This window comes from Conger conger, chromosome 4 (assembly GCF_963514075.1).
Source record: "Conger conger chromosome 4, fConCon1.1, whole genome shotgun sequence".
Classification (NCBI taxonomy): domain Eukaryota; kingdom Metazoa; phylum Chordata; class Actinopteri; order Anguilliformes; family Congridae; genus Conger; species Conger conger.
The window spans coordinates 11,704,647-11,717,467 of record NC_083763.1 but is presented as its reverse complement, the minus strand read 5'-3'; the positions used below and the strand labels follow the sequence as shown (position 1 = coordinate 11,717,467).

The 12,821-nt window shown below is 51.4% G+C and overlaps 1 protein-coding gene across 1 annotated transcript in view; it reads left to right on the top strand.

Moving 5' to 3' along the window:
• The window catches only part of ell (elongation factor RNA polymerase II), a 57,854-nt gene that overhangs the window by 18,320 nt on the left and 26,713 nt on the right, over positions 1–12,821 (top strand). Inside the window, 1 exon segment of the mRNA XM_061239675.1 lies at positions 7,393–7,437. Within this exon segment, the coding sequence (XP_061095659.1) occupies positions 7,393–7,437 (45 nt within the window).

The window sequence follows — 12,821 nt, the reverse complement described above, 5'->3', positions numbered from 1 at the left end:
GCGTGCGTGCGCGTCCGCGTGCGTGCGCGTCCGCGTACGTGCGTGTGTCTGCGTGCGTGTGTGTGTCCGCGTGCGTGTGCGTGCGTGTGCGTCCGCGTGCGTGTGCGTCCGCGTGCGTGTGCGTCCGCGTGCGTGTGCGTCCGCGTGCGTGTGCGTCCGCGTGCGTGTGCGTCCGCGTGCGTGTGCGTCCGCGTGCGTGTGCGTCCGCGTGCGTGTGCGTCCGCGTGCGTGTGCGTCCGCGTGCGTGTGCGTCCGCGTGCGTGTGCGTCCGCGTGCGTGTGTGTGTCCGCGTGCGTGTGTGTGTCCGCGTGCGTGCGTGTCTGCGTGCGTGCGTGTCTGCGTGCGTGTGTGTCTGCGTACGTGTGTGACCTTCGCCCTCGTGGAGCCGTGTCGGGGAGCGTCCTTAGGGTTGGCCCTGCGGAAGGTTCTGGGCCCGCGCCCTTAGGGTCAGCCCTGCGGAGAGTTCATAGCCCTGCGGAAGGTTCTGGGCTCCGGCCCCGGCGGATAGTGGCCTGTCAGCAGCCTATTGAAATGAACGGGCTGAGTGCTGCACTCCTGTCACAGCGGGGGGAGAGGGGGGCGGCAGGGTGTGCCGAGGGGTTTAAACTCGGTGCCCTGTGTTATATGACATGGGTGCTTTAGTGTCGCCGTGCGTTCCGACCGGACTGGTTTCCCAACCTGTCGATTCTCGGCATAGAGCGTCCTCAAAGATCGAACCTTTCCCCCACTCAGGCTGCGAAATGTTTTCCCAGCCATTTTAGAAAGTAAACTCTTGCAATGGCTTACAAATGTCAGGACCTATTTCCTGAGTTCTCGCGGCTCATATTTCAGCACGTGGGCATTGTTTGAAGAATTAGTTCTGTCGTAGGCCTGGAGGAACACAAACGTCAGTGTTTGTCTGAAACCCCGGCTGGGGTTTCTGTGGTGGTGCACGATTGAGGTATTTCTATTCATTTTACGGAATAACGCTTTGTCACGGTCTTAGTCATGGTATGTGCGATTGCAAAAGACATGTTGAGTTCTTTCGAGGTTGATGGATGTGAAACGCTGCGGCGGACTCGTATGTCCCATAATCCTTCAGCCACAGATTTCATTGATTGGTTGATCGATCGATTGAGTCATTCATACATGTTGTATTTTTTTTTGTTTCATATCTTGTGTAGAGGTGAAATTCGCATATAGCTTGCTACACTCGTGGTGCCTGCTGGGAGTTGTAGTTTGCTTCCCATCTGTGGCCAATGTAGGTATTGGAATCCATTTGTGCCAAGGCACTGAAATGAAGCACTTAAGAGCTTAACCAAAACCAGCAGGTGCTGCGTCCCTCCAGGGCTGGGGTTTGAGACCCTGGAATGTATCCTGCAGGTTTTCCTTACCAGTTCCTGCTGCGCTGTACGGATGGTGATTCGGTAATATTGGGGGGGAGCCTTCTGAGAGAGGGGAGCCTTCTGAGAGAGGGGCGCTTTTAAAAGTTTTGCGGTGTAACGTTGAAACCCTCCCTCTGGGGTTACCCTAGACCGTAGAGCCCGGCTGCCCAACCCTGTTCCTGGAGATCTACTGTCCTGTAGGTTTTCACTCCAACCCTGACAAAGCACACCTCATTCAACAGCAAGAGATGTCTGCTAATAAGTAGAATCAGGTGGTGCGGAGAAACGCTGAACTCGATGCGGTCCTCACTCCTCAGGAATGACTGACGTTTAAATATTGAAAACATGAGGCAGTCAGATTGCCTGGGCAACTATGAACAGGTTGGACTGGTCTGCACACGGACTGTAGCCCTAAAACCGTTCTCACACACTCTCACACACTCTCACACACTCTCACACACTCTCACACACTCTCACACACTCTCACACACTCTCACACACTCTCACACACTCTCACACACTCTCACACACTCTCACACACTCTCTCTCACACACACTCTCTCTCACACACACTCTCTCTCACACACACTCTCTCTCACACACACTCTCTCTCACACACACTCTCTCTCACACACACTCTCTCTCACACACACTCTCTCTCACACACACTCTCTCTCACACACTCTTGCGCACACACACACACTCTCTCACACACACACCAAAGCTGGGCAGAGCAGCGCGTAACCCCATTTGGACGGGAGGACAGCGAACTCAACGGCCAATGGGCGGTGGGGTTTCACTATCGAAGCGGGGACCTTTCCTTTTTTAACGGGGGGTGTCCTGCCGGCTTTTGGTCACACGTCCTCGCCGAGCGTGAGCAGGCCAAGCGTTCGTCACCCGGGGGCTATTAATACATTTTAAGAGGCGCTATTTTTACCGCGCACAATCCCACACCATAACAAATCTCCCTGGGAACGTCTGCTGGTCACCGCCTGGTCAGAGAGCACGTCGGTTGAAGCCATTTTCTTTTTCTCTATATTCTCCCTGGGAGAGGGGGCGTCATCAATTAGTTTGTTTCACCCCCCCTCCGCCGCCACCTGAACATTGCGTACTCAAAATGGCGTATGCTTTTTGCGTATCGCATTGCGTTTTTCTTTCTCCGTCGAGCATAAAGAAAGTGCGGAGTCGTCGATTTCATACTGAACTTCTCAGGGGCCGAATGAGTGGAGATCGCTGCCCTATGGCGGGTCATAAAGAATTCAGGTGGAATGTTTGTTTACCTGTACTCGTTATGTACGTAGAGGCCTGAAAGCAGCTCCGCTATCCAGTCCCTGCGCTTTAGTCTTCCTGCTGATTTTCCTAGCAGTCCGCGCGTCACTCAAACCCTTCACACAGACGTTCATCAACCTCTCAAACGGTGCGTCCCTTTAAACAGTTTCGCTAAGAACTTAAACCCATTTGCTAATTTACCTCCTCCGTCATCCGACGGCATGTAATATGCAGTGCACAGATCCACTAACCTCATGTTTGTATTTCCGATTCTAGCAGGCCTTTCACAGCCTTGTAGGGAAGTCGTGCCTGAGTGCTGTACGACGCTTCTTTTACCTCACAACCCTCCCCGCCTCAAATCTGAGCTTCTAAAAACTCATTGAGCCCCAGGTGCCGTCTTTTGATTGCATTTTGCTAAATTGACGCGTAAAAATGTAGTTTTTCGTCGCGGCGCTCAGGGCAGTGAAAAGCAGTGCTGTTGATCAGTAATGTGTTAAGTGTGAGCGGCCATTTTGGCTCCGGCACTCTGAAACATGCGCGCCTTTGGGGTGTAATGTGATGATGGGGGTCATTTGGCTCCAGAAACCGTTTTAGCTGGGAAGAGAGAATTTGCTTTCAGACTATTCTGCTGCCTTTTGCATTTCCGGTAATATTATCCTGAATTTTATTCGCTGGAGGTCAGATGTAGTTGTCGGAACCATGACTTCGTCGAATATGTCTTCATTGTGAAACTGTCTCTCTTGAACTTCGCTTAACCCTTTTGAAGTGTAGGTTTTTGGGGATTTTGGATTGACCAATTGTATTGGATTGGACAGATAATTGTAACCGCTTGTGTTATAGGCTACAGAAAATATTAGCCAAGTGTTTCAATTGGCCATTTAATTCCCAAGAGGGGGGGCGCTCCTTCGTCCACCTAAAAGAAGGTTCTGGAGAGTGCTGTTACGTGCGCATCAGCCAAAAGCCAGCTGTGTAGAATTACTTTTTTTCTTTACCACATTCATGATCTCACCTTAAAGGGTTAACTTGTCTTCGACCTCATGCATTCGATTTCTCGTATGCAAGATTGCAGGGAAACGACCACAGTGGCTTATTCTCCACGGATGTTATTTTTAACAGGATAATGTCGGCTGGGCTACCCCTCCGGTGTTATGGGAAATGGCAGGCGAGGTTGGCGAGGGTTCGAGGGCTCCGTAGGGCTGAGAACAGTCTGAGAAATGTCACAGCCCAGTTCTCTCTGAGCGCAGCGCCCCCGATTGCGCTGGGCGGGGCTGAGCTGAGACAAGAGCGTGCCGTCCCGCAAACAGCTGCTGTGTGTGTGTGTGTGTGTGTGTGTGTGTGTCACAGAGTGTCTGTTTCTGTGTGTGTGTGTGTGTGTGTGTGTGTCACAGTGTCTGTTTCTGTGTGTGTGTGTGTGTGTGTGTGTGTGTGTGTGTGTGTGTGTGTGTGTGTCACAGTGTCTGTTTCTGTGTGTGTGTGTGTGTGTGTGTGTCACAGAGTGTCTGTGTGTGTGTGTGTGTCTGTCTCTCACAGAGTGTGTGTGTGTGTGTCATAGTCTGTGTGTGTGTCACAGAGTGTCTGTCTGTATCTGTGTCACAGAGTGTCTGTGTGTGTGTGAGTGTGTCACAGAGTGTGTGAGTGTGTCACAGAGAGTGTGTGTGTGTCACAGAGAGTGTGTGTGTCTCACAGAGAGTGTGTGTCTCACAGAGAGTGTGTGTGTCTCACAGAGTGTGTGTCTCACAGAGTGTGTGTGTGTCTCACAGAGTGTGTGTGTGTCTCACAGAGTGTGTGTGTGTGTCACAGAGTGTGTGTGTGTGTCACAGAGTGTGTGTGTGTGTCACAGAGTGTGAGAGTGTGAGAGTGTGAGAGTGTGAGAGTGTGAGAGTGTGAGAGTGTGAGAGTGTGAGAGTGTGAGAGTGTGAGAGTGTGAGAGTGTCGCGGAGTGCGTGTGCGGGTTCTGGCGTGGCACAGCACGCAAATATCAGACTCCGAGTAGCAGCTGATGACACGCTGGGCTCGTCTCGGCTTTGCATGTCAGGCTCTGTTCCGCCGCTCGTTCTGAGGGCTTATGTAACGGTGTGTGAGTGATGGAGGGGGGGGTACATGTGGGAGCGCCCTGGGGGGCATAGCTGAGCAGTGCCGTCACGGCCTGCACAGGGGCCAGAGCAGACCTCTCTCCTGTGATGCCGGAGTTTGGGGTTTGGGCCCCCTGTAGACCCCTCTCCTGTGATGGAGGGGTTTGGGGTTTGGGCTCCCTGTAGACCTCTCTCCTGTGATGGAGGGGTTTGGGGTTTGGGCCCCCTATAGACCTCTCTCCTGTGATGGAGGGGTTTGGGGTTTGGGCTCCCTGTAGACCTCTCTCCTGTGATGGAGGGGTTTGGGGTTTGGGCCCCTGTAGACCTCTCTCCTGTGATGGAGGGGTTTGGGCTCCCTGTAGACCTCTCTCCTGTGATGGAGGGGTTTGGGGTTTGGGCTCCCTGTAGACCTCTCTCCTGTGATGGAGGGGTTTGGGGTTTTGGCCCCCTGTGGACCTCTCTCCTGTGATGGCGGGGTTTGGGGTTTTGGCCCCCTGTAGACCTCTCTCCTGTGATGGAGGGGTTGTGTTTGGGGCCCCTGTAGACCTCTCTCCTGTGATGGAGGGGTTTGGGCCCCCTGTAGACCTCGAGCCGGCTGCTCACTTTCCGGGGAAAAGCCTGGAGGCCAGAGCCTGGTGACAAGTGCGTGTGTGCGTGCGATCAGTGTTCTCGCACCCAGGGCGATCGAGGCAGGGGAGCTGGCCGATGCGTACAAACCCTGGGCTCTGCCTGCAGTCGCACTGTTATCAGCACACTTTATATACACACACACACACACACACACACACACACACACACACACAGACTCTCTCTCCCTCCCCCCCTTTCCCCTGTCTCTATATCCCTCCGTTCTGTCTGTTAAAGGAGCGTTGCGTGTTTAAGGCGTCGCGGGGTATGCGGGGAGTTTATTACTGAAATGAGCGCAGTGGCACTTGGGTTAAATTGAGTGAACTGGGCGGGGGCCAGGCCCAGGGAGGGAGAGGGCTGTGCTGGTGGGTTTGTTGTGCTGAAACCCTCCCTGTGGGTTCGGGCTCCAGCGTTAGTGGCAGTTGGACGCCTTTTCCGAACGCCAACTGCACTCCCGCGAAAATGCACCCACGGTAAATGTGTTTAAATGAGGACCTGTCATCACAATGTGCCATTCATGCATAATGGGCCTGTCAGGGAATTGTAGCATTTTAACACGTCTTTGTTTTTTGTTCCTTTAACTCTGCTCCACTTAAGAATAACTGGGATAATGAAGTTGCCGCTGCTATTAGGATAAAAAATGTGCTTAATGCAGTGTGCGTTGAGAGTTTGAGGTGCATCTGAAGGGCAGTGCCTCTCTCGGTCTGTGTCTCTCTCTCGGTCTGTGTGTCTGTGTGTCTCGGCCTCTGTCTGTCTCTGTCGGTCTCTCTGTCGGTCTCTCTGTCGGTCTCTCTGTCGGTCTCTCTGTCGGTCTCTCTGTCGGTCTCTCTGTCGGTCTCTCTGTCGGTCTCTCTCTCTGCACCTTCTCACTGCTGCAACCCTGTAGGAATGCCACTACCCCCCTGGGCTCAGAGCCACCGGCCTAGTCCCCTCCTCTCCCGAGCGCTCCGGGCTGGGACTGGGCCAATCACAGCACAGCTGGCCTCAGCTAGGGTTGGGTCGGAGCCAATCGGAACTCACTCGGCATGTGGGAAGGGTGCCGCAGGGCCAATGGGAGCGCAGGGGATCTTGTGAGCGGTGTGGGCCGTAGCCAATGGGAGCGTGCCCAGTGGGGGTGCGTGAGGGGAGCTGCTGAGAGCCCACAGTAACCTGCATTCCACAGAGTCACTGATGGGACGGGTCCATGGAGCTGTCCATCACAGTGCTGATGTCACCTGCCAGTCTTTTTATTTTTAAAGGGGTATAGCCACTGAGATCTAGGTCCCTTTACGGCACAGCCCTTTTTACATGGCAAAATAAAAACCGTAAAGATTATACAGTATAGGGCAGTGGTAAAAAAAAAAAAAAAACCTGTTCCTAGAGATCTATCACCCTGTAGGTTTTCAGTCTAATCCCGACAATACACGCCTCATTCAACAGCTACAGATCTTGTTGAGCTGCTAATTGGTGGAGTCAGGTGTCCCAATTTGGGGTTGAAATGAAAACCTCCGGGATGGCGGAGTTCCAGGAACAGGGTTGATTAACACCGGTACGGGGCATTACGATATAAAGCATTGATGAAGAGAAAAAAGAAAATCGAATAAACGAAAGGACAGGAGATATTAACGTGATTATGCTAAACTGGTGCGTATGCTGTCCTGTGTATGTGTCTGCCAAGCCATCTGAGCTTGTCATATCGGGTAGTCCAGTAGTGCACTGGGGTTTATTCCATATGTGTGGTGCCTGCACGCTAAGTTCTCCCTTAGTCTGCCTGTTCTCGGGTGTGTCTACTCTACTGCATTCCTGTGTTTGTGTACAGTCATTTTACAAGTCATTATAGGTCATTTCGGGTGGTGCGTTAATTTGGGTGGGAGCTTAGCAAGTTAAAGGTAATTCATTTCACTCAACCCACAGCTGGACCTATCATGCAGAGTTGTTCCCCTGCCCAATGAATGTGTTCTCACTGCTGGGGTCAGGGAGGGTCAGGGAGGGTGGGGAGTACTGTGAGTTTGGGACCGTGCTGGTGTCTCTGTGATGGTTGCCGATGACGCTCACCGCTCTCTTCCTCTTTTCTCTTCCAGGGACTGTCGACTCAGCCCTCCATCCGCTTCACTGGAAACCAAGGGGTAAGGACGGCCACACCGTGCGCTTTATTTCTGCTCCTCCCTCCCTCCCCATGGATCGAGTAGATGGATGCAGTGGTTGTTTGGGTCGATGGATACAGTGGTTGTTTGGGTCGATGGATACAGTGGTTGTTTGGGTAGATGGATCCAGTGGTTGTACAGGTAGCAGTTGAAATTGTACTTCCCTCTAGGGTCTTTCAGCGCACTTATCCCTGGTTATGGGTATGCACTTTTTTGTACATCGCTCTGGATAAGAGCGTCTGCCAAATGCCAATAATGTGATGTTTGGGTAGATGGATACAGTGGTTGTTTGGGTAGATGGATACAGTGGTTGTTTGGGTAGATGGATACAGTGGTTGTTTGGGTAGATGGATACAGTGGTTGTTTGGGTAGATGGATACAGTGGTTGTTTGGGTAGATGAATACAGTGGTTGTTTGGGTAGATGGATGCAGTGGTTGTTTGGGTAGATGGATGCAGTGGTTGTTTGGGTAGATGGATGCAGTGGTTGTTTGGGTAGATGGATACAGTGTTTGTTTGGGTAGATGGATACACTGGATGGTTGAGTACATGGATACAGTGGTTGTTTGGGTAGATGGATGCAGTGGTTGTTTGGGTAGATGGATACAGTGGTTGTTTGGGTGGATGGATACAGTGGTTGTTTGGGTGGATGGATACAGTGGTTGTTTGGGTAGATGGATACAGTGGTTGTTTGAGTAGATGGATACAGTGGTTGTTTGGGTAGATGGATACAGTGGATGGTTGAGTAGATGGATACAGTGGTTGTTTGGGTAGATGGATACAGTGGATGGTTGCACCACCCGTGACCCCCCCCCCCCCCCCCCCCGTGACCCCCCCCCCCCCTGCACCACCCCTGACCCCCCCCTGCACCACCCGTGACACCGCATGCAACATAACTCACAACAATTCACGACCATCTCACACGCGCATAATGCATGAATCGAGTGTGAAATTGTGCTGCTCTTAGGTTCCCATTATGCCTGAGTAATGATTTGTGTGTGTGTGTGTGTGTGTGTGTGTGTGTGTGTGTGTGTGTGTGTGTGTGTGTGTGTCCCTCCCTCAGGCAGGCTGTGAGCCGTATTTTAAGCTCATTGTATGCGTGTGCTGTAAAAAAAAAACCCTGTGGAATGCGATCTTCCCCCCCGGCTCCGTACGACTCGGCATTATAACCTCCGGAACGAGTGCCAAGTTTTTTTTTGGTTGTTTATCTTTCAAACTTAAATGTCAAGTTCCGAAGAGAAGAAATTAAGTCCTGTCGGTGTATGCCGAGGTATAGCTGGAGTTCAAAAAGTGTTGAAATAATTTGTCAGATCCGGTTGTTTTTATGCTCCCATCGCCGGTGTGCGTGTTCATGTAATGACAGTTACAAAACATTCCCAGCAGGCATATTGGTAGGCCAGCCCACATAAACGGTGGGGTTCTCATCGCTGACCTGAGGAATGGAAGACCTTAGGGCTTAATACTGCTTTAAGACCCTACTGTACGTTTGCCCACTTATTAGAAGAAAACTAGAACTACATTTAAAAAAAAAAAAAAGTTTTACTTCTGGTTTGTCACTGAAAATTTTTTTACTTAAAAATGTTTGATACATTCGAATAATCCTGTAAAATTGGACTGATAATTTAAAAAATAAACAAAGCGAGAACTTCACTTGCCAGTGAAGTTTCAGATGAAAACGAAAGTGTGGCCCTGCAAGCAGGTTTCCATTCCTGTGAAACGGATAGCGCACGCGGAAAGACCTCCTGGTGTTTCGCTGTTAGGAATTCAGAAACGTCACAAGCCCTGCACAATAGCCCGCGGCCCTTTCTTAGCACTAGTGAGGACAAGTCAGCCCGTGTGATTCTGCGGTTTCTCTGTTGCAGCAAATTGGTGTTACAATCATGACGGTCTCGCCCATTAGTTTGGGAATGTTTGTCATTCTGTTAATGGGTGTGTTTATCAGGTTGATAAAGGTTTCATATGAGAAGGACCAAGTTTGTATTGAGTAGCAATTGGCCAATTGGCTACCTGTGCTCGACGACTTCCTCTGCAGACTGAATCGGGTGCAATCTCACCTTGTCCTCTGCCTTCTGGACGTAGTTCATAAAGGTGGAGGTTTGTCATGTGGCTTTTTTGAGGAAATTAGAAGTCCCTGAGTTGACATTTCCGCCCGGAACAGGGAGTGCAGGCACTTCCCACTTGCACTTGCTCAACTCTTTGAGTTCCTCTGGTCAACGTGCAAATGCTTCACTCCCAGTTTGCTCACAGTTTGATGAGTCAGTGTTTTTCAGCTTTTATCAGAAGAAATTAGGGGAGTGTTAGGGCGCCATTGGCGTATATTGTGACGCAGGATAGGTTCACTGAGTAAAACCTCGATCTCTTCCAAAACTGGAACATGCACTGAAGTAATAACAGCTGTTCCAGGTTTTACTCTGTGAACTTATCCAGGTAATTCAGTAATGTTTCACATTGCACCGCCCTGTATCTGTGCCAGTGTAGATTCACAGTGGAGCCTGTGTCTGCGCTGATGTAGACGTTCAGGCTGTGTTGGGCTCTGTGCTGATGTAGACGTTCAGGCTGCGTTTGGCTCTGTGCTGGTGCAGACGTTCAGGCTGTGTTGGGCTCTGTGCTGGTGCAGACGTTCAGGCTGTGTTGGGCTCTGTGCTGGTGTAGATGTTCAGGCTGCGTTGGGCTCTGTGCTGGTGCAGACGTTCAGGCTGCGTTTGGCTCTGTGCTGGTGTAGACGTTCAGGCTGTGTTGGGCTCTGTGCTGGTGTAGACGTTCAGGCTGTGTTGGGCTCTGTGCTGGTGCAGACGTTCAGGCTGCGTTTGGCTCTGTGCTGATGTAGACGTTCAGGCTGTGTTGGGCTCTGTGCTGATGTAGACGTTCAGGCTGTGTTGGGCTCTGTGCTGGTGCAGACGTTCAGGCTGCGTGTGGCTCTGTGCTGGTGTAGACTGGCAGGACGCCCTGCTTCGCTCTGGCCCTGCGCTCTGGCCCTGCACTCTGCTGTAGGTGGTCTGTGCGCTGCTGGACAGCTGTAGTCGTACTTGGGCCCCAGCACTCTGCTCTCACTATGACGGGGGGGGGGATCAGACAGCCTGTCTCATGCTCGGCACACCAATTTTACACGCCGTAGTGCCATTTAAACGGGTTCTGTCAGAGCCTGGCTCCGTCAGTCTCAGTATTTGCACTTTGCATGCCAGCCGGTTACGGCCGGGACAGCCCAATCTCAGGCACTAAAATATGTGTTGTGGCGCAGCCCGTGAGATCACCTCAGGCCTCCTCCACTTTGCCTTTGAAACTTTTCAGCTGATGTTCATGTTTTTCGTCTCTTCCTTTGGTCATCGTTACAGTATGCTTGGAATTAAGACGTGCGCGCAGACGTTTTGTATGTTTGTGTACGTATGTGTATGTGCGTTTCTGTTTATATATATGTATATGTATATGTATGTGTATGTGTGTGTCTGTCTATGTCTGTGTGTATGTACGTGTGTGTGTGTTCCTCTGTGGATGTGTGTGTGTGTTTCTCTGCGTATATGTGTATGTAAATTTCTGTGTATATGTACTTGTTTGTGTATGTAAATGTCTGTGTATATGTACGTGTTTGTGTTTGTAAATGTTTGTATATGTACGCGTTTGTGTTTGTAAATGTTTGTGTGTATGTACATGTTTGTGTATATGTAGGTGTTTGTGTATATGTGCATGTTTGTGTATATGTGCATGTTTGTGTATATGTACATGTTTGTGTATATGTACATGTTTGTGTATATGTAGGTGTTTGTAAATGTTTGTGTATGTAAGTGCGTGTGTGCACATGCATGAGTGAGTGTTCTCCGGTATGTGCGCACACGTTTACGTGTTTGCTAATGACCCGGGGGGAATTCTGCTCGTGTAAGCACACGGAACGCCTGCTTTGTGTTCAGGCGGCAGGTCGGTGCACATTGCAGCTTTGCAGCGCTGCAAGGTGTGCCTGTAAATAAGCCCATTATACTCTGTACAGTATACTTTTCTCAAGGCCATAATTTAGCCCTGTGAAATGAAGACTGACAGCTGTTAACACAGTGAAAGCGAGCCAATGCCTCTGTTTATCGTACTTGGAAAGGAAATGCATCCATCAAAGTTTGAATACGGTTTTCAAATAAAGGTTATTGAATTCAAATTTATTTGTATAGCGCTTTGCACAAAGCCGCTTTGTGTAGGATTATGTGCAGGATTCCACAGCCGGTGGTTGACATGACTTTAGTTCCTGTCACTGTTAGCATTTTGATTTAATTTTATTAGTTTGACAAGGACAGAGCACGTTGGTAACATTTGTGTAAATGCACCAGGTAGACTAATTTTCATCTGATTGTCAGCGATGCTCCCCCTCCCCCTCCCCCCACTACAGCAGGAGCTGGGGAGCCTTTTCAGTGATACGGAGCGGAGGTGTCTGTTGCAGCCCGGGCGGTTTAACGGCCCGTCCCGTTTCTATCCCGGGACGGTTACGTGGCGCAGAAGCGGCCGGGGCCGCAGACTGTGGTTTGACAGTTGGGATAATCGGCGATTGAGCACTTTAAGCTGTCTTTAGTTGTGACAGAGGCGGCATTGAAAGCTCAGCCGGTTTGCGCGTTTGAGTGAATCAGCACTATTCACGGAGCGCCGGGCCCGAGTTAAAGCCTTTTCCGCAGGCCCCGGGATCTGGCGGCCCGGGGGGGCCGGCTGCCCTCATTGGCCCGGGGGAGGGCGGGCGGGCGGGGCTACCGGTGCGGCCGGCCTCCCCGATTGGCCGGGTGGACGGTGGGACTGCGTCAGAGTGCACGGTCATCTCTGCCCTGCTCGGTCATCTCGGCTGCGGATTATCTGGCGCATAATGGACCCCGTCTCCTTTTCCGTATTAGATTTCACGCAGAGATGTTACAAAAGAAAGGAGGTTTTCGCAGGAAGTTCCCAGAAATGGCCGTGTGTCAGACTGTTGTTTTGTAGTAGGCGCGCAACGATGGGGCTGAATCGACGCGTTCGTCAGGTCGTCACTGTAAATGAGAATTTGTTCCTGTCCGACCGCCCCGGTTAAATACAGGCCTTAAAATAGTTCGCGGTTGATCCAGCAGACTAGGACACGGGTGACAGGCCGTTGTCTTATTTCTGGAATTTTCCATTAGCCGCGTCTCGTCTCTAAGTGGCCGGACGCGTGGGAAGCGATTAGTCATGTTTTCTTGACACGCGCGAGCGGGGAGGTGGTGTCATGGCGGGGATCAGCGTCGCTAAACCGCCGTTTTTGCGAAGGCGCACCTGTGTCGCTGAGGTCACCGGGCGGCGCTCTGCCGATTAGGGCCCTCTGACCGCTGACCCCTGCCCCCCCCCGGCGGGGTCGCGGAGGGAGGGCGCTGTCCTGGGGGAGCGGAGCGGCTGT